The 24601-nt window shown below is 27.4% G+C and overlaps 3 protein-coding genes across 7 annotated transcripts; 2 read left to right on the top strand and 1 right to left on the bottom strand.

Moving 5' to 3' along the window:
* The first annotated feature begins 639 nt into the window (after positions 1-639).
* On the top strand, positions 640-10175 carry LOC132929086 (PHD finger protein 7-like). Of its 2 annotated transcripts, none has more exons than XM_060994175.1 (10): positions 640-1154; positions 1384-1559; positions 1627-1728; positions 2163-2287; positions 2352-2630; positions 3436-3579; positions 6335-6450; positions 7608-7795; positions 8159-8345; positions 9454-10175. In XM_060994175.1, exons 1-10 carry the CDS (start codon positions 1133-1135, stop codon positions 9516-9518), a joined length of 1404 nt encoding a protein of 467 aa, XP_060850158.1. In that variant the 5' UTR covers positions 640-1132; the 3' UTR covers positions 9519-10175. The 2 variants fall into 2 exon arrangements, with proteins under 2 accessions (XP_060850158.1, XP_060850159.1); XM_060994176.1 differs by having other exon boundaries at positions 641-1154; positions 3460-3579.
* LOC132929085 (calponin homology domain-containing protein DDB_G0272472-like) lies at positions 9971-15742 on the bottom strand. 4 transcript variants are annotated; one of them, XM_060994172.1, is made up of 12 exons: positions 15380-15742; positions 14957-15202; positions 14697-14768; positions 14453-14605; positions 14306-14383; positions 13275-13314; positions 13145-13207; positions 12860-13080; positions 11827-12057; positions 11444-11770; positions 10691-10731; positions 10013-10212 (listed from the first exon to the last, which is right to left on the bottom strand). In XM_060994172.1, exons 1-11 carry the CDS (start codon positions 15512-15514, stop codon positions 10696-10698), a joined length of 1602 nt encoding a protein of 533 aa, XP_060850155.1. In that variant the 5' UTR covers positions 15515-15742; the 3' UTR covers positions 10013-10212; positions 10691-10695. The 4 variants fall into 4 exon arrangements, with proteins under 4 accessions (XP_060850153.1, XP_060850156.1, XP_060850154.1 ...); XM_060994170.1 differs by lacking the exon at positions 10691-10731 and having other exon boundaries at positions 9971-10212; positions 15380-15741; XM_060994173.1 differs by lacking the exons at positions 10691-10731; positions 15380-15742 and adding an exon at positions 14861-14900 and having other exon boundaries at positions 9971-10212; positions 14957-15096.
* A 5414-nt stretch (positions 15743-21156) lies between these two features.
* On the top strand, positions 21157-24601 carry LOC132928185 (polyubiquitin-F). Its single transcript, XM_060992664.1, has 2 exons — positions 21157-21317; positions 22812-24601. Exon 2 carries the CDS (start codon positions 22819-22821, stop codon positions 24421-24423), a length of 1605 nt encoding a protein of 534 aa, XP_060848647.1. The 5' UTR covers positions 21157-21317; positions 22812-22818; the 3' UTR covers positions 24424-24601.

The raw sequence follows: 24601 nt of genomic DNA, 5'->3' as shown, positions 1-24601 counted from the left end.
ATATGCCATCTTAGCTAAAAATTCGTTTCACGCTCCCTTGATTTAAATATAATAATTTTATTTTGCATTTATTTGTATCTATCTATAGGTCATTTTTCATATTATAGGTTATTTTTGGTATTAATCGTACAACGTGGGGATTTTTCTCCAATTTTAGATTTCAAAGAAATTAATTTTAATCATTGTTTCATTTATTTTTAAATTTCCCTCCAGACAAATAATGAAAACTAAAATTATTATAATAATTTATTTTTAAGCATTTCAAATATTTTTTTACTGTAAATTAAATTTAAAATTTAAATGTTTAATACATTTTGTTTACGAACATTTTTATATTTTTTAGGGGCACCAAACAATTTTTTTTTGGTTATTTTTGTAACTTTTTTAGGTCATCAACATCCTATTTCTAATTATAAATAAAACATAAAAAGAATAACATACTGGGCCACTGGGGCTTATGTATAGTCTGATTCAAAATATTGCTCCTACGTCCCATCAAAACCTCTGTTTAGGGAGGTGCATGATGCATCAGCTGTAATTCGACCGGTTCGCATACCACATTTGGCAACACTGTAAATCTAAAACCCCGCCCCGCCACAATTGTTCAAAAGCCGACCTCCTACCCCGACCACGGTATTCTACGGTAGTACGGTTTGCTGTGAGAAGCATCTTGATTGAATACCGATAGCTCTAAACGGCCAAAACGCCGAAATCCCATTTCCCATAACAGTACAACAGTCAACAGTACAACTTTTGTTTTTCGGCGTCCTGCCGTCCTGTCCTGTGTATCCCACCGTTACTGGTCCGGTTCATAAGACGGGATCGCTTTTCGTACATACTCCACGACATCAACCTTTTTGCGTATCTCACAAGTCAGTGCCGACTGCCGAGTGCCCGCCACAAAGCGGTGGACACGGTACGTCGTTCATTATCATTAAATTATTTAACGTCGCTTCGTCCGTTAGCCATTTTCCAGTGGCGGAGTAATTTAGTAATTTTAATTCAAAATCAACTAATGTAAAAGCAGCAAAAGATATTCGTCATCATAATTACTGCTCTTGACGAACTGGGTCGCTGGATGTGGTGACGAATAGGGAACCAGGAGGACTGCTCAAATATTTATCAACCGCTTATGGCGCCAACGACTAGAAGAAGTGAGTAATTACTAGCTTCTCTTTTTTCCCGGGTTTTTATTTTCAGTATCCTAGAATTTTGGATATTCATTTACACCTTTGTACATTTTACGTTTGCTAGATAATGAACGAAAAATTATACTTTTTTACAGATTGATCACCATAATTAAATACTTGAAAATTTTAATTTACTGCTATAACTATTATTTATTTTTAAAATAGCAAGTTAATGAAGTATATTTTTCTACAGGTAACGGAGTGGCACGTAGACCAACGGCTCGTCAACCCATTCCCAAAAATGTGTTGGTAGAGCTGAGCGTTAGTCATAACAAAGCGTGTATGTTTTGTGGCCAAAAAGAAATCAGTGAAAAATTATATGGCCTGCTTTATCAGCTTAATGATGTTATTGTTCATTACTTTTGTATTGTAAATGGATTTCTTTAAATATTAATATTTTATTAATAGAATAGAAATATATTATACTTGTTTTCAGTTATTGTCTTCAAGAGCCGTTCAAAATGGTGCTGACAAGGAAGGGATTTGGGGATTTTTATTAAAAGATATTAAAGCTGAACTAACCCGAGGATCTAGAGAAGTATGTTTTATAGTATGCAACATGTAATTACTTTGTGTACTACGTTTATATACAGCAGTTAATGCAAATTAACTCAATGTGCATTGAGTCAATTCGCATTAAAGAGCGGGTTTATATGCAATATGCACCTAAAATATCAAAATTAGATGTCGAATAAAATTTTAAGTTAATGCGAATATTTTTAGTCTATGCTTTATATTTTGGATTCCATGACCAAAATAATTATAATTTGACATTTTAAAATTCCCACTAAAATATTAATTTGCATTAAAGCGTTTCCATGCATTTCTTAATCTCGGAGTATGGGTTAATTCGATTTGACAAGTCAAATTAAAAATGTGTTAATATGCAACTAACTCAGACTAAATCAATGCGCATTAACTGCTGCATATAAACGTAGTAATAATGTAGTTACTTTATAATTATGGTTTTAGACTTGTGTTTACTGTAAGAAAAAGGGCGCAACTATATCATGTTGTGGAGTAAAATGTCGAAAAGTGTTTCATCTTCCTTGCGGATTGAGAAATGGGTCTATGCATCAATATTTCCAGTCATTTAAGTATATAGTTTTATATTTGTAAATCAATTTCAAATATCATACTCATTGGAACAAATGCCTTTAGATCGTTTTGTCAACAGCATCGTATTACACAAACTATAGATTTATCAGAGTTACAAAATTCTGCCCCCATACAATGTGCTATTTGTAAGGATGATGTTATACCATCTCCTTTACCCAATTCAATTTGGGCACCATGTTGCAAACGTAATGCTTGGTTTCACCGAGGATGTATTCAAGATCTGGCATTAAGTGCTGGCTACTTTTTTAAATGCCCATTATGCAATAATGTTGACAATTTCAAATGCAGAATGTTAACTCTTGGAATATATATACCATCAAGGTAAATTTACTTTTATTTATTGTAATTGTTGTAATTTAATATATTAAAAACAGCAACATTGTATACGAAACATCCCATTTCATAGCAAAGTTTGAATTCATAAAAAAAATCAGTAAAAGTTGACTTATAAAAATTTAATTTATATCATTTTTGATTTTGGTAGAACGAATGTTGCACCTTTATCTCTATAGCTTATTTGACTATTTGTATTATTTTATGCTAGCGTTTCTAGAAATTTGTATGGCATTAATATAATATAAATACATAATACTTTAATATACATATAATATATATATATATATAGTATAATACTATACTTATTGTATAGACAAGCAGATCGGACAATAAGCTCAATGCTCATATATCTCTCATACACACATTGTTATTTACAGTCAAATAAAAATTTAGATTTCATTGAACTTGTCTAAAAATATATTAAATATAACACATTGAGTTGATGCACAGGATAAAAACAATTAAATATGGAACAATTTTGTATTTTCCTGTGGTCTGATATTTTCATAATTTCAGCACTAAAATCATATGTAGTATATGCAAATAAACAAAATCATACATTTCAAATCATATTATTAAAAAATGTGGTTTTGAGGAATAGTGAAAATTAGAAATACCAATTAGAAGCACAATTTATTGCCCCTAAATAACATGCGCTCTGGTGCTGTCACAGTTTTCCATATCTTTTATATGCCATTGAGTCTAGGTAACTAATAAGATATGGACATTTATGTATAATATGAATTTGCGTACCATGATACGCTTTAAATAATTTTTATACTATATACAGTTACCTGAAAAAATTAAATCACAGGGACGCCTCTTGGGAAACTGTACCCAATGCTTTTGCAGAGCTCTTAGAAAGGCATAGTACGTGCAATGCAGAAACTTGTTTGTGTCCTCATCAAGATAAACGCAAATTTCAACACGAATCGTAAGTATTTTGTTTTTAATAATAAAAATTTAGACTCTAATCTTAGTAAATTAAGAATAGGCATCAAAACTTATGTTAAGGGGCAGTTGTGAATATAGTATGTAAATATAAATATTTCAAGTAACTATGCAAAATGTTTGTGAAATTGGCATAGATATGAAAATTTAAATTCACAATAAATTTTTCAACGTTTGTTATATCAAATTAAGAAAATAATGTAAATTAATAGTTATACACTACAGAAAAACTGTACTTGTATATATATTATAATATGCCACCCTTATATAGCTTGAATCCTTGAGATTCAGGTTACTAATAGTTATGTTGAAAGAAGCACACAATTATTAAAAAACAAAATTTGAACATGATTATCTTAAAGTATCAAACAAAAATAAAATTATTAAAAGTAAGGAAGTTAAAAAAAAAATAGTCTAGTATTGTAATGTTGTAAAATATATTAAAGTATTATTTTTAATAATATTAAAGTTAGTAGTATGTTTGTAATTTTGTGTTAGCAAAAAAAATTTGCTTGGTAAATTTTTATTACAACTATGCTCAAAAATATCTTGTGTAGTTTTAGTAATTCCTTAGCACATTTCTAAAGAATATTACATTAAGCTAACACAATTACTAATATATACTAATACAGTTATTAGAAGTAAGACAATTCCTGAAATTAATTAGAACATTATTTATATTATAATAAAAGAACTCAATATTTTTAGTTCATTTGCATTTTGTTTAAAGGCCTAAAAGGGCTGTAATTTTGATGATGAAGTGTAATAAAAAAAGATTAATTGTTTCTAAAATTAAAACTGAGCTATCCATTTTATTATTAACAAGATTAAATAAACCATAAATCTTAATATTTTTTTCTGAATTAAATGGTCTATGACTGATTTTGAATTAGAAAAATAATCAGCAGGGTTTGGATTTTATAGCACCAAAAATACTAAAATATGTGCTATAATATTACAAAAAATCTTAAAATATGCTCCATAAATATGCCCTAAAAACATTAAAAATAGCAAAACATTTAAATCAAAATTGTATTATATTTATTAAATAATTGTATGAAATTATACATTTATAAAAAAAACTAAGACTATCTTCTGTTACAGTTTCAAAATTCTTACATGTACTGATATACTGATATACCTATGTTTGCCTTGAATGCTAACCCACCAATACGCCGCATAATAACATGTCAAATATTGTATTATTTATAAATTATTAATATGGAACGAAAATGTGTGAATTTTTTGTGTGGATTCACATAAATGAATACTATTATATTTTAAATGTTTCATTAAATATAAACGAGATTTATGAAAACTACAAAATAAAACATTACATTATGAATATTAGCAAAAAAAGCACTAAACATATAAAATACTTCAAATATGCAAAAAAAATAGCAAAATTAAATTTCATATTCGGAATCCCTGGTTCATAAAATAAATTTATAGCCAACTCTACTATTTTTATCTATATACAATAATATGTACAAATGCTATAAAATCCGAACCCTGATAATCAACATGGGGTGACATGGGTGGATATGGGAGATAGATCGATCCCTCCATGACCTTTTTTTTCTATATGCATACTTTATGTTACCAATTTTATTTTTTTTACGAAAATAGCTAGTTTTTTGGTAGAATATATATCCCCTCCCTCCCAATGACAATTTCTGTCTATATCGCTGCTGAGGTGGGATGGGTGTATGGCTCCTCTTGAAACTTTTTATTAGTGATGTTTTAATTACGGTTATAATCTATATAGGTATTTAAATAATAATTTGAAAAAGTTGAATTCCTCACAATATTTTGTGGTGTATTACTTTTTTTAATAGCCTCACTCCCTAGATTAAGTTTCAGCTACGATTGATAAGAATTTTATATTACCGATCAATATTCCAAAACTGGACATACAATATTATCTAATAAGTAGGATTATTAAACTCTTTGGCATTTCTACAAATAAATCCTAGCATTCACATTGGTTTGTTATAAGTTTTAGTTAGTGAGATGCCTGAAAAATAATAGATCATTTAAACAAGTAATATTCCTGGCACCTATATTTAGTAATTTTCTATTTATAGTAAATATTATTAATAATTAAATATGATAGGATGTTTGTTAAGAGAAAAAATAAATTAAAGACACTTCAATATTCATAAATGTTTGACGTGCACATATAAAATAGATATACAAGTGCATTATGACAATTTTTGAAATACAATTGTAGATGAATCAGGGACTGGATTTGTGTTATATAAGTTATAACTTCCAACAGTTCTTAAAAGACTTCATAGACATTATTTAATGGAATGTCAAAATTATACAATTTATTGTTTTTTTCTTGAATATTTATGTTTAATCTTTGATTGTAGAATTATATTCATTTTATTTGGAAGAAATCTTTTTCGATAAAAAATGTTAATTCTATAAGCTGTTATATAAATATGTTAATAACAAAAAACTAAATTTCAAATAGCTATTGCATAATGGGTTATTATATACCCTAAATACATTGAAAATCATTTATTTTTTTAAATATTTTTCAATAATTTATATATAAGTAAATATACTTCAATAATTTTTAAATAGATAATTTCAGGTACTAGTACTTAATAGACTTTTTATTCTAGTAATAATGAACTTAATTTTAAAATAGAATAAAGAGTATTTATTTATACATTTTAAATAAATATGGATACAATAATTCAATTAACACATTTTTTATTTAACAGTGGATCATGGGAAATAATATTATGCCATACATGTGGTTCAAATGGAACACATAAATTATGCAGTACTCTTAAATGTGATCAAGTGTGGTACTGTTCAGCATGTCAAGCCGTTACAGGTATGGTTTATTATTTTAGAATTAATTTATTACATTCTATACTTATGCTTTATTAAGCTTTAAAAAAATCTATAAATACCAAAATTGAATATGGCTTTAAAATTATTGTCTGTAGATGATTTTACTGAATTAAGTAAGTTTTGTTGTGTAAACCTACTCAAATTATTTTATCTCTTAGTTTACAGAATTTAATGAGCTGATAGGAATTTGTATATTTGAGATAATAACTAATAAGTATTGTAGTCATTAATTACAACTTAATTTAATATTTTAATAATTTTAAATTACTAAAAATGTTTAAATAATATATTAGTATATAAATCATTTAATTTTTGGACATTTTCCCCATCGCTTATATTTCTAGCATCCTAACTAAGAATTCAATTTTTTGGAGTCCTCCCTAAACCACCTTTTTCCATAGAACAAATTTATAATTTTATTTTTATTATAGTTATTATGCAGTAAACTATTATGGTAAATTTGATTGATCTAATATTTATATCATAATTAAATATTCTACATAATACATTTTTCAAAGTTCATAAAAAATCCATTTAAATTTATATTTTTTGTTTATTAAACAACCATTTTATTTGCTTATTAAGATGTTTAACAAAGTAAAATACCTATTAAATTTTAATATATGTATCTGTTCATTTTAAAATAATATTAGGTACTTGCGTATAAACTGACTATAAAGTAATTATAAAAATAATTATATGATTTTTTTACCAAATTTAGATATATATAACTATAACAATAACCCTTTGTATATTATAATATTATTAATAGTATTGTGCCAGTAATAATTGAAAAACCTACAATTAAATATTTGAATGGTATAGACTTGCTTGAAGTTGAAATTATTTATTCTTTTTCACAAAATTCTGTTGGATAATTTAAAGTGCATTTATAAACTGTAAATGTATGTCTGATAGGAATCCTTAGTATGTATCCCTCCTTTTTTATGTGGGTTCTTAACACAGTTTAATTCTTTCACTGTTTTTGGAATTAACCACCTAATTTGTGATAATAATTAACTACAATTAGTTTACTATATTTTGGTTTTTATGTGCATAGAAAATATCGTTCCCCGATACCTGATATTTTATCTAGTATTATTTAAAAAAAAAATTTTAATATTGAATGAATTTCAGATAATGCAAATAAAACCAAGAAAAGAAGATTAGAATTACCTGACGTTGGGAATTGTAGTGGTATTTCAATTATGTTTGAAGACAGAGAAATGCAGCGACAAAATATTGAATTGCTGCGTAATGCATCTCGGCCACTATCAGATGATCCAATAGTTATTTCAGATGATAGTAATGATAGCAGTGTACAGGTAATAACATTTAAATTATTTTCCGGTGTAATTGAAATAATGACGTTTCATTTTACTATTTGACATTTGTTCAATAATTTATTTTAAATGTTTAGGTAACCTTTACAGGTTAAATAATAATTGTTAATAAACTGTAGTTTGTACTTATAATCGTTATAACTGTTTACAGTAGTTTCTTGAATATAATACATAATCATTTAAAAATACAAAGAATTGTTATTCGTTAATAGTAAATTATATATTTTTCTTTTTTAAGTTTTTTCTAACGACTGAAATAAAATATTGAACATTGCTTAAATACCACTCTTTTATAACTATTCTGTTAACCATTAAAATAATATAAATGTATAATTACTTTTATAGTGTGTGACTTTTATTGAACCACCAAAAATACTACCGCATATGCAAGTAGTTCAAGCACCTCAAATTCGGATGCCAGTAATATCTAGCTATACATCAATAAGTACAGGTACTACTAGAAATCGCATTAGCCGTAGATTTGCTCTTTCTGGAAACCAGCCAAAGACTTTGGCATACGTCATAGCAGCAAGTAAGTAATAAAAATAATTAAATAATTAAAACAATATTAAGAATTATTTTAATTTTACAATACTATACTTCATCTCATTTAAGAGTTACATCAGGTGAAAATCATTTTTTATCCAATTCAATCAAAACAACCTGAAAATTACTTTACCATTGGTTTTAGCAAAATGCAAGCTAGATGGTTAATTAATACAGTTATATTTGGTACACTTTGACCATGCACAGAAACCTACTACCTAAAATTACTCTTATATGGGAGAATTTAGATATTTTTTCTCTATACAGTGAAACATGTATATAACGGAAAGTCACGGGATCAAAATAATTGTCTGTTGTAGACTGGTTTCAGTATTTTAAAAGTAAAATTAGAAACATCTGTTTAATGAAAAATGTTTTGTACTGTACATATTATTATACTATACATAAACATTATAAATTTAATTTTGTTAGAAAGTATATGAATGAAGTATATGAAGACAAACCGTTAGTCTTTACAACGAATAATGTCTACCTTTTATTTAAATTGAAAGATTTCCATATGCTGTACAGAAGGTGCCATTGCTAAAAAAAATATATACAACAACTCTGAACTGATGGAAATTAAATAAAAACATTAGAATTACTTTTAGTTATCTTTTATAGGTATTGCAATTTGTTTCTGTTAAATTGTATCTCAACTTCATAAATTCAATAGGTACTCGCCTATTAATGTTATCGTAATTGGTCGTAATCTGTGTTTTTACGTATACTTAATTGTGCTCTGTATTGACGCTCTTTCATAGTTTGTAGTATTAGTACATACATATGATATTACATTATGATTTGAACTAAGATATTTGTCGTTATGAAATCATCATGGGCGAGAGGGAAACATTAGTGTCTGTAATACAAATATTTTGTTTTAGACAGGTCAAAATACATTGGAATACATATATTTTTGCCATAACTTAGTCATTTCGTCCGTTATATCAGATTTTTCACCGTATAAATAAAATACTAGAATATAAAACCATAGTTTGCTGAGTGTATTATAAATTTATAATATTGATTTTATATTACTATTATTATTTAAGTAATAATTAAAATATTTATTTATCTTGTGATTTTTACAGGTATTGATTTAACTTCAGATGATGATGACAATGGTGAAAATAATAATACAAATAATAATACATGATGTATAAATTAATAATCAGACTACCGGGTGAATATTTTATAGTGTTTTGATTGTATACTTTTATACATGATGCTTACCATGGAGCAAATTATACAATTTGAGACTGATCGATTGTTTTTTCCTTCATATTATTTTCTGCTATGTATATTATGTAAGATACTTACTAATTTAGCACTGCTATCTGAAATAAATTATAATAGTTTCTATCCAACTTATTGCAATTAGTTACTGATAAAAGTTAAATAAAAACTAAAACACTGCCCATAACTATTCAAATGTAACTAAAGTAATATGTTATAATATTGTTTCTTATGTTTGTATTTTTTTTTTTTTTTTTTTTTTTTTTTTATTGAATACTTTTGTGACCAAGTTTTTGTCCAAACTATTAAAATTTTAATTATATTTATTAAGTATTCAAGTTTGTCATAAAAAAAAAAAATAGAATAAGTATGTACCATAATTATATTAATATATATTTTGTGAATGAATACTTCTTTCTTTTTAACATAAAATATAATTTTTGCTTAATTATAGTTACAATCATAAACCAATCAATTTATTGGGATCTTCGGACTTGTTGTCTTAATTTTTGATGTTCTATATCTAGTTGTTTCCTTATATTCCCTAAGTTTGATAATAAATGTTTATCAGTCGGCAGATTGTGATTTTTTCCTAATTTTGCATTTCTTGATACCTAAAAAGATAATAATATAAAATTAAATGTACTAATAATAACTATGTACAATTAAAGTATAATTGGAATGCATTTGTTTGTGGTAACTCATAATATCACAGATTAATATTATAATATTACAATTTGATAACTATTTTAATAGTTATTGACTGGGACAGAGGTAGGATATGTATAAAATACTTTTTTGCAATTTCATGTGCATAGCAAATAACAAATCTAAATGACATGAAACCTTGAAATCACAAAAAATCCACAACTATTTATTTTATGCTTAAATAAATATTTGCTTTTTTTTTCCTAAAGCTTGAGATACTTAGAATCGTACTCTAAATATTTGAACAGTGAATTAACATTATGAAAGCTGAGGTGATGAACAAAATGATTTATGTAGAATGGTTAAAATTTGATGAGAAACCAAAACTTTAATTTTCAAAATGTTGAATAATTACTACATTAACCAATTAGTTTTATGACTTACATTATTTAGTATTTACGGTGATAATACCATTGAGAATTGACCTGTATATATAATTTTACTCATTAAAAAGGTATACAAAATCATAACTCAAACTCATAAATACAAATTTAATACACTAGAAAGGATCACAATATGCTCCACATACTATTGTACTACTTTATAGTAAAAAAAGAAATGTACACTATAATATTGTTTATTTAATAGATATAAAAATAATTAAAAATAAATTTAATTAGATTAGCTTTGAACCCAATGCAAAATAAATATTTTTTTTAGTGGAATTACTTGACAAGATTTTAAACAAGAACAATTAAACTTATATTACTTTACCAAAAAACAAGTTTGTAGTAAAAAAAAAAATATATATTTTAGAATTTTCGACTAGACAATTATCTTATTTCATATCTTAATTAGGTTTTGATATAATTTCATTTCATCATGCAATAAATATTATATATTTATTTTAATTATCAATACACAGAAATCATATGCAAAATAATTGTTGTCATTAGATTGGAAGTATTATAATTTATAATTTGTAAAGGTTATTATTGATAACAATCCAAAAATATACAATTGCACAATAATCTATGCTATACTCAAGTTATTCATAGGATATGAAATCAAATTATGATATTTTCAATCTGCTTGAGTTTATTAGATCATAAATAAACTATTTTTAATACATTTAAATAATAATTAATAAATTAGCTTAACAATTTGAAATTAAATCAACAAGAAATTATAATATACCTGATTTCTATATGCTCCTTCAGTAGGCTCAATAGTTTCACAAGCTCTATCATCTTCTTCACTATCATTTAATCCAGCCAATGCAAGTGTAAATGGTGAATCAATAATCACAGATTTTGTTACTGGTAGTAAAGCTGCAGGATTATACTCTGTTCTATTTGGAGAAGGATCACTTGCAAAAGTCACATGAGCTTTTTCCATCTTTTGACTCATTACTGGAGGAGAAATATTCTGGTTCATACATGGATTTTTAAATACATCTGTGTTGCATGAAACATCCCTTAAAGTTTTTCTGTTTACAGGTTCGTCATCTTCATCATAAACTATCTAAAATCATAATTATTAAAACAACATAAATTGTGGATATTAAAGGGTTGAGATACTTTTCTCGGAGCTCGAACACGTGTAGTTGGTAAGGGTACATTGTCAAAAGTACTCTGAGGAGGACAATGAAATTCTTCTGTATCATTGTCATCAAACGATTCATGGTTACTAGGTGCATGTTTTGATAATTGTCGAGAAACGGTTTCGGATTGTATATTCCATGAATTTGATTCCAAGTCCTTTTGTTTTTGCATTATTTCATTTTTTAACTTTTCTTGTTGAAGTTGTTTCTAAACATACATTATTACAATTAATATTATTTTAAAAATTAATATTAATACTGATATACTATATATACTGATGTTATATTTCGTCATAAATATATATTTTAACATTATTTGTAAAATTCTGAATTTTTTTTTACATATTTCGTAAATTTCGACAATTTGGGTGGTTTAGTAGTATTATACATTTAGACTACCATAATTAGAGTACTCGTAAAAATTGTAAGTGAATAATGCATACAGGAAATAAGTATATGAAAGTATTAGTTAAACTTGATTATAGTTTATCTTTTTTGTTTCTGTTCAATAACTATACATTAATGATCTTAGATGTAATTTGTACTTCTTAATATTCAACAATTATTAGATAAAATATATTTAACAATTTTCAACAGTGTCAGTACTCGCGTTCGCGTGGTTATGAAAATATCTGTGTATTTTATATTTTTTAAACTAAATTGATTAGAAATTAAAAACAATCAATTGTATATGTATATTATTCAAAAATTATTTAGAATTTAATTTTAATTGTACACGTTAACATAATTTTACATTTTTTTCATTACATATTTTTTTTTATTTTATACTACATATTTTTGGTTTTTTATTACATTTAAATCCCAGCCCTACTGATAACTAAAGTTTTTAGTGAGAGTTGTACTAACATTTTGTATAATAAATTTTAGGGATCTAACTAAAATTCTTTACAGAATACTTTAAGAATTAAGTTCTTACTTGAATAAGTATAACATAAATCTCAAGAATAATAATTAAAAACTAAATGTATATAAATATGTATATTCCATACCTGAAGTTGAGCCAAAGTTCGTTTCTCATTTTCTTTCTCAAACTCAATCCTCATTTTTTCTTCCTGTTCTCGTGCCATTCTTTCAATGGCTTCATCTTCCAATTGATCTTTACGTTTTTGTTCTTGTTCCAACCTTCTTTTCTCTTCTATTTGTTTACTTAATTCAAATCTATAGAGTTCTTGTTTTAATTTATTAGTTTCTTTTTTCCTTTCTTCGTCAGCTATAAATAATATTAAATGCATTTATGAGAATAAATTAGTTAATAAATTTACAATTTAACTTACACAAACATGATTCGACTCCATCTATAAATGGAGCTCGTTGTATCATGGCTTTCTGATTAATAACTAAATAAAAAAATTAATTTTTGATACTAACAAGAATTTATAAGTCAAATTATTGAATTTTACTCACCATCTTTGTTAACTAATTGGTCAGAATTATTTTCGTTTTCCTAAAAAAAAAAAATACTTGTATAATAACAGCTAAAAATAAATAATATGTTAATTGATCTTTTTTAATGAAATAGCAATAAAATTAATTTTTAAATTAATTTTAAATTAAACTTGTTTTCAATTTGTTTATTTAATAATAGATTTGATAAAACATTTCAATTTTGTAACAACATTAATTATTTTACAATATTTATTTCTAAATTATATTTAAATTATTAGTTGTTACAGAACATATTCAAAAGGGACAACTTTTTGGCTATCAGGAAATCATATCTATTACCCTCATAAGGTTTACCACCCGTATGCACAATGCCTGCCTGTATAGTGAAGGTTTACCTCTACAGTCTGCACATAAATTGGCTACTGAGTATGTTTCTTAAGAGGACGTAGTAATTACGAGTGTTGTCTCCGTCTTATACATGTACAACATAGCAAATTTTTGTTCACCAGTTTCAATATTGTACTGTTAGTTTTGATATTAGAGTGAACTGACCTATTATATAATTTAAAGGTAAAATTATTATCTGAGGCACCACATAATCTTTTATTGATATTATTATTTTTAATTGAGTTGTGATCTTTTTGAAACTGTACATCTTAAAATGATCATAACTTACTCAAGAGAATAATAATCTTACCTTTAAATTTGATTAGATCAGTTCACTCTAATATCAAAACTAACAGCACAATATTGAAACTGGTAAACAATAATTTGCTGCCGTACGTGTGTAAGACAGAGACAACACATGCAGGTATTAGGTCCTCTTAACTTAGTATATAAATGTACATATAAAATACAAATTAAATTGTTTTATAAAATATAGAATAAATTACAAAACTACATTAGAATTTACTTGAACTTAATGTTATTAAAATGTCCATTTACATTTTTATTAAATATCATTAGGATAATAATCAAGTATAATAAGTAATAATTAATAATATCTAAAATTGTCTTGCACAATATTACAACAAAAAAAAAATGCATACCATGGCAGTATTTAATGCTTCTTCACAAGAATAATCAGCTAATTTTGGTAAATCTGAAGTACTCTTATCTTGTTTTACCTAAAAGCATTTAATCAAAAATTTAATTCTATATGCATAAGCCATTATTGAGTTAAACATGTTTATTACCTTTGATAAATATTCCATATATTCCTTTCTTTGAAACTCTAACAACTTTTTTTTCTTATTATCATATTCTCCAACGCCTAAAAAAGGTTGTGAATCTACTTGATTGGCTGGATTAAGCGGTGAATATTCTCCAAATCGTACATTTCTTTTCACCTTAAAAAATTGTACATATTTAAAATATTTAAAAAAATAAAAACATAGACTAGTTTCATGCAATATATAATTTATAAATAATAATTATTACCTTGATACCTGGGTAAATTAAATTCTTGGTATTATCGCTATTTATTAGCTTAGCTTTATATTTATTAACGTCCTGAAATCAATAAAATATAAATAATCACATTTATTTTTAAGATATAGAATGTATCCAATACAACATCTTACAGTTAAATGCGTTTACATTACCAAATTAATACAAAATAAGTCCTTTATTTTTTTGCAAGACCTAAAAATCATTTATCATACTATATTTCAATATTAATGATAGCAATAAGGACTTACATTGTGTGTTTTTATAGGCATTGTGTCCTTCATTAACATTTGGTTATGTTTGACATCAATACAATTGTTACTATTATCCTTTGTAAAGAAACTAGGGGATTTGGTAAATAAGTTTGCCAACCTTTCAATTTCATTCACTCTATCACACGAATGATTCAGTTTTGGTGAATGATTTTTAAAATCTTTAAAGAGAGGTACATTTTGTTCAAATATATTTTCATTTTCTTTTGATGATTGTTGTTGTACCTATAATTTAAAATGATTAAATAGTAATTAACACACAATAATTAATAATTAATACTTATAACTAATACATGTAAACATATTATATTTAAATTAGTAAAAAAAAGTATTGAATTATATCATGAATAATTTTACTTTTTGTTTATTTTATTTCACACAAAATTATGGTCTGAAAATTACCTTTATGACTTTTGATTTCTTAGCTATCAACCCAGTATTTTTGTCTACCTCAAGTTTCCTACTTTCTTGTTGAATTATAGTATCCAATGATTCTATCATGACGGCGTTGCTTATTTCACGTACATTACATTCCATTATTAATCGTTTTAAACTTTTTAATTAATCAAATGAATAAATAAAATAATAATAATAAAACTATTATAGTTTTATTTTTAAACTTAAATACATAAAATCAATAACAATTAAACATATTTTTTTACATTAGACATAAACTGAGTCACGCAAGTACATGACACTAAAAGTTTAAAACAGCATTTAACTATTTTAAACTCGTCTCAAAAACTTGAACCGTTTTTTGATAAAGAAAAAATTTCAAATAATATTGATAAGTGATATTAATAATTTTTTTATAACACGGTCACTAAATTATAACCTAAAAACGTACAGTAAAATATATAATTTGATTGAAATTGATTATAAGTATAATTATAGTTACATCGTTTATAATTTAGTAGGTACCTATTATGGTAAGTTATTATTAAATATTTAGATATTAATAACAATAGATATCAGCCAATAGCCTGCTCGTGCTGCTTTATAGCGTTATGCCGTTAAACATAAGATAAGTGACAGATATTTATTATAAGAAAATATATCATGAATTATGATAACAAATTTAAATAATTTATTACAACATAGAAATACTCAAACAACAAATATTTCGTACCATTTTCATCAAATTTAGGAGAAAATAACTATAGAATATTAATAGCGTACTAGCGTCTGACCATTAATTATTCATTTATTTAGAATATGTATTTTTTTCTCGTTCTTGCTAATAATTTAGTGGTTTTCAATCTGTTTATGTACATAATGCAATAGACTATAACTAAAAGTTATCTTCATAGATAGAAATATCCAATAATATTTGTACATATTTCAGAACTCAACACATTTTTGAGATTTAATAATTTCGGATAAGTAATATTGTTCAAATTAGATGTCATTAGATTTTAGGCTATGTCGCTATGAGAAGTTTATTATTTTAATATGATTATTGTAATGATTATGGTTAGAAAGAAAATTAGGGTGTTTATTACATTTTTGAAAAAGAGTGAAAGTTCATCAATATAATTATTAGTGACAGCCAACAGGGAGAGGCAGTGGGCAGTGGCGTACAAACGAAATTTGTTTAATGCAATTGATTAGCTCTAGACATTTATCTTGAATTTAGAAATTAAAATTTGTGTGGATAAATGTACCAATAATTAATAATTATCATAGTATTTTTATATTAAATTGTGTATGAATGTATGACCTACGTGCTATAATAAAAATTCCAAATTAGTATTGTATTTTGGTTTGAAATACGCTTGCCAGTTGCCACGCCACTGAGGATAGGTGGAAAACTGGAAAGGATTATTGGTTAATATATTTAATTTCTCGAGAATAAATTTATAATGCCATAATGATGATTGATGACTGATGAGGGTGATTGAAGTGGCGTTGACAATATTATGTGGTACATAATATAAGAGGGTTTTTGAGTATATTTCATTATTCTAAAACAAGTTTTACTATATACACGACTATTTTAGAATTAATTAAATTATATATTTAATATTGTTTAAGATATTTAAAATAATTATAATTTCGTTAATTATGTGAACGATAACATATATTTTTTTTATATAATATAAATTAGTCATACAAAATTGATTTTATGCGTTCGATCTTTATGTTATAGGGTGGAAGCTTTTTTGATAAAATTATTCATGCATACTTAATCGTTTGTTCTAACTATTCTGACTGCGTAAAAGAATAACTGTTGAGGTTCCAAAGCCAAGCAATTAACTTTGTGTGGTATTGTTGTGTAGGATATTTTGTGCAATTTTTATGTTTGATTTTTAAACATTTATTCTACAATAAAATAACATTGCTATCCACCCATGCGTAATTGAACAATTTGAACATTATAAACAATAAACATATACTAAATTTTTGTATAATTTAATAATTACACAATTTAAAGTTTAAAATATGAACGTATTGAGTTACAATACCGATACCATACCGATATTAAATTTGTTATTTTGATTGGATTTACATAACAAAATAATTTATTCAAATATTTTTTGACGTATGTTTTAATGATTTAACTATAGTAATATAGTATTATACTTATTGACTATAGGCTAAAGCTCATTCCTTATTCAGTTATCGCTTTTGACCTCGCAATTTATATATATATAATAACTAATATCGACGTGTCAACACGTGTAAGAACAAGTTATATTTACTCGTCGTTGACTAGTTTATATTTTATTGCTGTTATAGTGTTGACGACTTTGACGTGTTGTCTATTTAAATGCCAAATCGTCATAATATACTATGTACCTATACTATTAATATTATGTACTACGACCCCCGTGCGACGTACTTTTCTGTATAATAATAACACGACCCGTACCCATGTCTCTACTTGTGACGATGAGGTCATTGTACTATGGTCTATGACTGTATATTTTTTTAATAAATTATTCATTTTCAGTTGGTGACGAGCGTGTATATAAATACACGGCATCTTTGTGACTATAATTATTTGCATATTGTTATTATTTATACTTCTACGTACGCATACTACGCCACACAAATTACAAAGTAATTATTTTGATCCCTAATTCTATTTTCTTTTATATAAAATGTCAAATAATTTAAAAAATAAAATTCTATACAAACATTCACCGAAAAAATGCTGTTTAGTAATTAAAATTCTCATTGTATATTTGTACCTATAATAATATAGCATACACGATACACGTATGTATAATATTATAACTAATAACAGTAATAACTAAAATTATGTCATGATGACTAGCCTGACACAATTTACCGGCTTACCGCTGCTAATGCAGTACGTACTGACCAAGTCACAAAGACAGCACATTTTGAAGGTGGCAAATTATTTTCTTAAGCTAAATTAATTTTCGGTAGGTTTGTTCGCAGGGCCGGATCTAGCATATTTTTTACCCTGGCCCCTGGGCAAAGTATACAATTTGTGAATTGCGGACATTTCCCCCTATTTTTTTTAAGTTTACTATTTAATAATTTTATATTACATTATTTAATTTAAAATAATATCTAATTTTTAATTTTAATCAGAGATCAAATGTTTTTTACCAAATGTATCATTTTTATTGCGGAATTTTTATCCATTTTTATTAATTATTAATTATATTTTATGTAGATTTAGCTATCTATTATATTTATTAATTATTTTTATTATTATTTTAATAGCAATTTTTATTAGTTCAGTTGATCAAACATCTATAATTTATTAAATTTATGAAAATACAATTTTTTAGATATTTTATTTAAAAAAAGTAATTTCATATTAAATAATAAATAATATAAACTTTAAAAAAAATAGAGGTAAAGTTAATGGAATAAAAATATCATTTTCATGACCACCAAACACCCACCACGCCCCAAAGCATACAAAAGCTCTGGCTAGTGGCTACGTAGTTACAAGTTTTTCGATGATTTCGCTGCGCAATATATTTTCATTCCGCGTTTCCAAAATAGATGCATTGCATTCTTTACATTTCCTATCATAATAATATTACGAAAGTAATTAATAATAAATAATAAAATTACTACCAACTTATAGTTATAAATAAAAACATGCTTTTTTTGTATTTGACAGGACTTTGGCCTTTTATATGTTTCTACCAAATCTTTCAAACTATCACGATTCGTGATCCATAGTAATTTCTATCGTCATCCTATTATTCACTTATTAGTTATTTTTCATCCTTGACCACTCTGACTCTACCCGTCTAAAATGCGTGTGTAATAAAAATATAGTACATAGAATTGTAACCCACAGGCCACAAGGCTACAAATAATATGTGCTATTAGTAAACCCAATCGGCAATCAGTTAATTAATATCAAAAAACCTAGTTTTACTTTGAAAAACATAGAAACATAAAAAATATAAACGTTTAAACTCGATCGAAGACATATTAATCGTAATGTAGGTAAAACATTAATTTCATCATTGACTAATTATTTTAATGTTGACCTGAAAAAAATATTTGTCGATAAAGTTTTTTTTACCAAAAGACGTATATTAAGATTTCGAATTATAATTTTTTTTACCTGCAATTCAATTCATATTTTTTTTGTGAAATCGAATTTCACTGATAAATATTATAGAAACTTATATAATTGCATGATGTACAATATAAAAATGTAGAATGTAAAATTAGCAACATTCAACGTTAAACACGGATGTTCGATTATGCACGGTTTCTAAATAATTTTAAATCGAAGTACCTCTATATTTATATATAATATATAGATTATAGGTATACCGTATACAATATTATATCTATAAATAAAAACCAAATCAATTTTGCCGATAAACTAAGTAAAACCGTGTAGGTACTCGATGGCAGTGTGTCAACCGCCGAAATATTACTCAAATACTATAAAAAAAAAATATATATATAATATTATGTTTAAATATCACTGACAACTAGTGGAAATACTTTAAAGATATAACGAAAACTGCAAGTCAAAATAAATTTTACGAAAGTATAGCAGTTATAGTCGTTGCATAGGTCAGAGATATCGGAAAAAAAACTTTATATCCATTAATTCCACACATAATATAACATATATTCACAATACGTTGATACTGAAATTATTATAACAAATCAGTGGCCTAACGCCTAAGTTTGATCACTTATTAAAAATGTGACCGATCAGAAATAACTTGTCCCAAGTTACGAATTATACGAGAGTAGAGGCTAAATGTAATTCATATAATCAACGAAACAGGTAGAAGTTCGATGCCAATCACGATTTATTATTTAACATAATTCTCAAATCGTGATGCCACTTGTCTTATAATATTATCGCGCCCTTGCATTACGTTTGAAAATATCTATAAAAATTAGGTATAACCAATCATATCTCATATGCAATATACATTTAAAATTATTATGTAGACATGTAGTTACCATAGGGCATGAACAATATATAGGGGCCATTACCTATGCCGACTATACGCGATGGGCTGGTAGGCACTGACACGGACTTACGGGTTTGTGAAATACCGAAATGCATGATTTGTACCTATATGTTTGTAGATTCATGTTATGAATTATTATGGTTTCTTACACCAGTTGCGTACTATTTAAGACCTATAAAAATAAGTTGGTAATCAAAAGACGTAATAACTATACATATAATACAACGTCGTTCTTGCATGCAATATTAACCATAACACCTATGAATTATTATGATTGCGTCGTATAATAATTAATGTATTAAGATAACAAAAGTGCAGCAATGTAATGCACTAAATACTGATACTGGTGAATAATCTAGAAGGCATGAATCATGAATGCATGACTCGTGTTCGGCAAAGGTCGTATAAAACGAGTATATAAAAACATTAAAAACATAATAATATAATAATTTACGGCGTAGAAAATTCTAGACGGTTCTTTGTCTCGCGGCCTAACAAAGGTTTTTGGTGGTGTGGGGGGGGGGGGGGTTTGAAGCACTAATCTGTGACGACTGTGACGTCCGTGAGAAAGCACAGAACCACAACGGAACGGTAACGCTGTCCTCGATTGTTCCATGACCACCACCCTCCGCCACGCGAAGCACACAACAGCTGTGCCAACGTGGACGATTGTGGTTGGTCGACGATTTTGCTGCGCAATAACCCCGTTCCCAGCGGATGCCATCTTGGAGTTTTCGTTTCGTCGATCGGCGCTCATACTGTTCAATAGTTTTTTGTCCGCCGCACTCTCAACACTTGTTTGCTCCGGAGATCGATCCAAATCGTTTTTACATTTCAGCGCATTATAACAAGAAGTCCGTGATTCTATTTGTATTTGATTCTAGTTATTATTTTTGAATGTAAGTATAATTTATTTTCCATTTTTCTAACGTTTAGTGTATTTGGAGCTCTGTTTTTGAGCGTTTTTTTGTGTTCGTCCGCGATCCCGTCAAACGGGCAACGTCGTCTACGACGTAATAAATATGGCTGACTACAGTCTCGCGGCTAACGCTCGTCGTTGTTGTGATAATGGCAATAAATTTTCTTTCTTTCTTTGTGTCCATCGATTTCTCATCATTTCCGACCGTTAAAATGTTGACCGTATTTCGACCTACGTGTGCTTTGTTTGAGAGCCCTTTGTCCATTGACCGCGCCCATGTTAATGGCGTCATTTAATTTTCGATCAATCTGTTTCTGTTACATTAAGCTTCCGATATTCCCTGTTCCGGCTGTTGGTATATTATTTTGTTGCCCAATCTTGGGAAATCGAAATTTGTTTTGTTTTATTCATTCTATTGTTCTAGATCTACTTACGTCATCATTATTTTAAAAACTACAAAACAACTAATTCGATTAATTTGTTTTTGATTATTGTCACTTGCATTCTTATTATGATTTGTATTTATTCATATGTATTAAATAAATAACAGTGAAGGGCATAAATTAGGCTTAGGTAGTTCACTTTTTTTTTTGTTATTACCTAGGTGATATATCATATATGAAAATTGTTTTAACGTTAGTAATAATATCAAGTTTGATTTGTTAATTTATCTAATTTTATGCTACAAATTAGTTTTTATTAATTTTAAATTGTATTATACGGGAGCCAAATTAACACTGTTTGAGAGGTAACTACTTTGTATAGACAGTTCAAAGTTCAGATGATAGCCATACGTGTTTGTCTTTACTTTTTAAATATAATGCATAACCAAAATTAATATTTAGTGCGTACAAATTTAGTTTAATAATCATTTTAAAGGTTAGGAGTGAATTGACTTGTTCTTTAAATTAATTAATTATGACAACACCGAGAACAACAATTTATGTTGATATGTCTGTATTAACATTATTTTAATTTTTAAGTTAAGTATAAATATATAATAGGTACAATAACAACACAAATTAATTTATTACTTTTAAGTTGAACAATAAATCGCTAACCAGATTCACTAATATTAAACAAAACCAAATGCGAACTAATGAGTGTAAATTTATGAAGTGCATTAATGCACTTATAATATTGTAATATAATATGTGTGTTAGGCGATAATTAACATAAATTATAACTGAACCTTAGTAAAAAATGCTTTAGTTCTCAAACAAAGAAAACTTAATCCTTAAGAATGTCAGCTGTTAGAATGTTTGTACTCTTGATATGTTTTAAAATTAATTCTTGTATGAATATATTATGGACTATTGTGAGTTAAAATTCAATGGCTAGTGTTGTACATTCTTAAATTTTGCATTTGTATTAAAAAGTTAATGATCAGTATCCAAATAAATTATTTATTACAATATTTTAGATTTATAAAATGTTATTAATTAATTTATAATAACTTGTATTTTGTTTTCAGATTCAACATGCAGATCTTTGTCAAGACATTGACAGGTAAAACTATCACTTTGGAGGTTGAGTCATCGGATTCAATTGAAAATGTAAAAGCTAAGATCCAAGACAAAGAAGGTATTCCACCAGACCAACAACGTTTGATCTTTGCTGGAAAGCAACTCGAAGATGGACGCACATTGTCTGACTATAACATCCAAAAAGAATCTACCCTTCACTTGGTATTGCGTCTCCGTGGTGGTATGCAAATCTTTGTAAAGACCCTCACTGGAAAAACCATTACATTGGAAGTAGAATCTTCTGATTCTATTGAAAATGTTAAGGCCAAGATCCAAGACAAAGAAGGTATCCCACCAGACCAACAACGTTTGATCTTTGCCGGTAAGCAACTCGAAGATGGACGCACACTATCAGACTACAACATCCAAAAAGAATCTACCCTTCACTTGGTATTGCGTCTCCGTGGTGGTATGCAAATCTTCGTAAAGACCCTCACTGGAAAAACCATAACATTGGAAGTAGAATCTTCTGATTCTATTGAAAATGTTAAGGCCAAGATCCAAGACAAAGAAGGTATCCCACCAGACCAACAACGTTTGATCTTTGCCGGTAAGCAACTCGAAGATGGACGCACACTATCAGACTACAACATCCAAAAAGAATCTACCCTTCACTTGGTATTGCGTCTCCGTGGTGGTATGCAAATCTTCGTAAAGACCCTCACTGGAAAAACCATAACATTGGAAGTAGAATCTTCTGATTCCATTGAAAATGTTAAGGCCAAGATCCAAGACAAAGAAGGTATCCCACCAGACCAACAACGTTTGATCTTTGCCGGAAAGCAACTCGAAGATGGACGCACACTATCAGACTACAACATTCAAAAAGAATCTACCCTTCACTTGGTATTGCGTCTCCGTGGTGGTATGCAAATCTTCGTAAAGACCCTCACTGGAAAAACCATTACATTGGAAGTAGAATCTTCTGATTCTATTGAAAATGTTAAGGCCAAGATCCAAGACAAAGAAGGTATCCCACCAGACCAACAACGTTTGATCTTTGCCGGAAAGCAACTCGAAGATGGACGCACATTGTCTGACTACAACATCCAAAAAGAATCTACCCTTCACTTGGTATTGCGTCTCCGTGGTGGTATGCAAATCTTCGTAAAGACCCTCACTGGAAAAACCATAACATTGGAAGTAGAATCTTCTGATTCCATTGAAAATGTTAAGGCCAAGATCCAAGACAAAGAAGGTATTCCACCAGACCAACAACGTTTGATCTTTGCCGGAAAGCAACTCGAAGATGGACGCACATTGTCTGACTACAACATCCAAAAAGAATCTACCCTTCACTTGGTATTGCGTCTCCGTGGTGGTATGCAAATCTTCGTAAAGACCCTCACTGGAAAAACCATAACATTGGAAGTAGAATCTTCTGATTCCATTGAAAATGTTAAGGCCAAGATCCAAGACAAAGAAGGTATTCCACCAGACCAACAACGTTTGATCTTTGCCGGAAAACAACTCGAAGATGGACGCACATTGTCTGACTACAACATCCAAAAAGAATCTACCCTTCACTTGGTGTTGCGTCTCCGTGGTGGATCTCAATAATTTTAACTTGATTTAATCATTCTAGTTTATTCAAAATGTGAACCAAAACTGTTTTCAAAATTTTAAATATTCCTAATGCCAAAGCATTTTTTTTTTTTTTTATTGCAGTTTCATCACTTCTATTATAACACAACATGAAATATGAAAGTCAATAAATAAAAATAATTTTACTATTCAA

This window comes from Rhopalosiphum padi, chromosome 4 (genome assembly GCF_020882245.1).
Source record: "Rhopalosiphum padi isolate XX-2018 chromosome 4, ASM2088224v1, whole genome shotgun sequence".
NCBI lineage: Eukaryota > Metazoa > Arthropoda > Insecta > Hemiptera > Aphididae > Rhopalosiphum > Rhopalosiphum padi.
Note: the sequence above shows the minus strand (reverse complement) of the source record. Positions and strands in the feature narration are given on the sequence as shown.

What these genes read in the sequence shown, in the direction of transcription:
- LOC132929086 (XM_060994175.1), top strand. Translation starts at nt 1,133, where the DNA reads ATGGCGCCAACGACTAGAAGAA. An exon ending in CAATATTTCCAGTCATTTAA is followed by an intron (nt 2,288 to 2,351) that starts GTATATAGTTTT and finishes AAATGCCTTTAG; the next exon opens with ATCGTTTTGTCAACAGCATC. An exon ending in CGCAAATTTCAACACGAATC is followed by an intron (nt 3,580 to 6,334) that starts GTAAGTATTTTG and finishes TTTATTTAACAG; the next exon opens with TGGATCATGGGAAATAATAT.
- LOC132928185 (XM_060992664.1), top strand. Translation starts at nt 22,819, where the DNA reads ATGCAGATCTTTGTCAAGACATTGACAGGTAAAACTATCACTTTGGAG.
- LOC132929085 (XM_060994170.1), bottom strand. Translation starts at nt 15,514, where the DNA reads ATGGAATGTAATGTACGTGAAATAAGCAACGCCGTCATGATAGAATCA. An exon ending in TGCCTATAAAAACACACAAT is followed by an intron (nt 14,769 to 14,956) that starts GTAAGTCCTTAT and finishes TATTGATTTCAG; the next exon opens with GACGTTAATAAATATAAAGC. An exon ending in ATATGGAATATTTATCAAAG is followed by an intron (nt 14,384 to 14,452) that starts GTAATAAACATG and finishes AAATGCTTTTAG; the next exon opens with GTAAAACAAGATAAGAGTAC.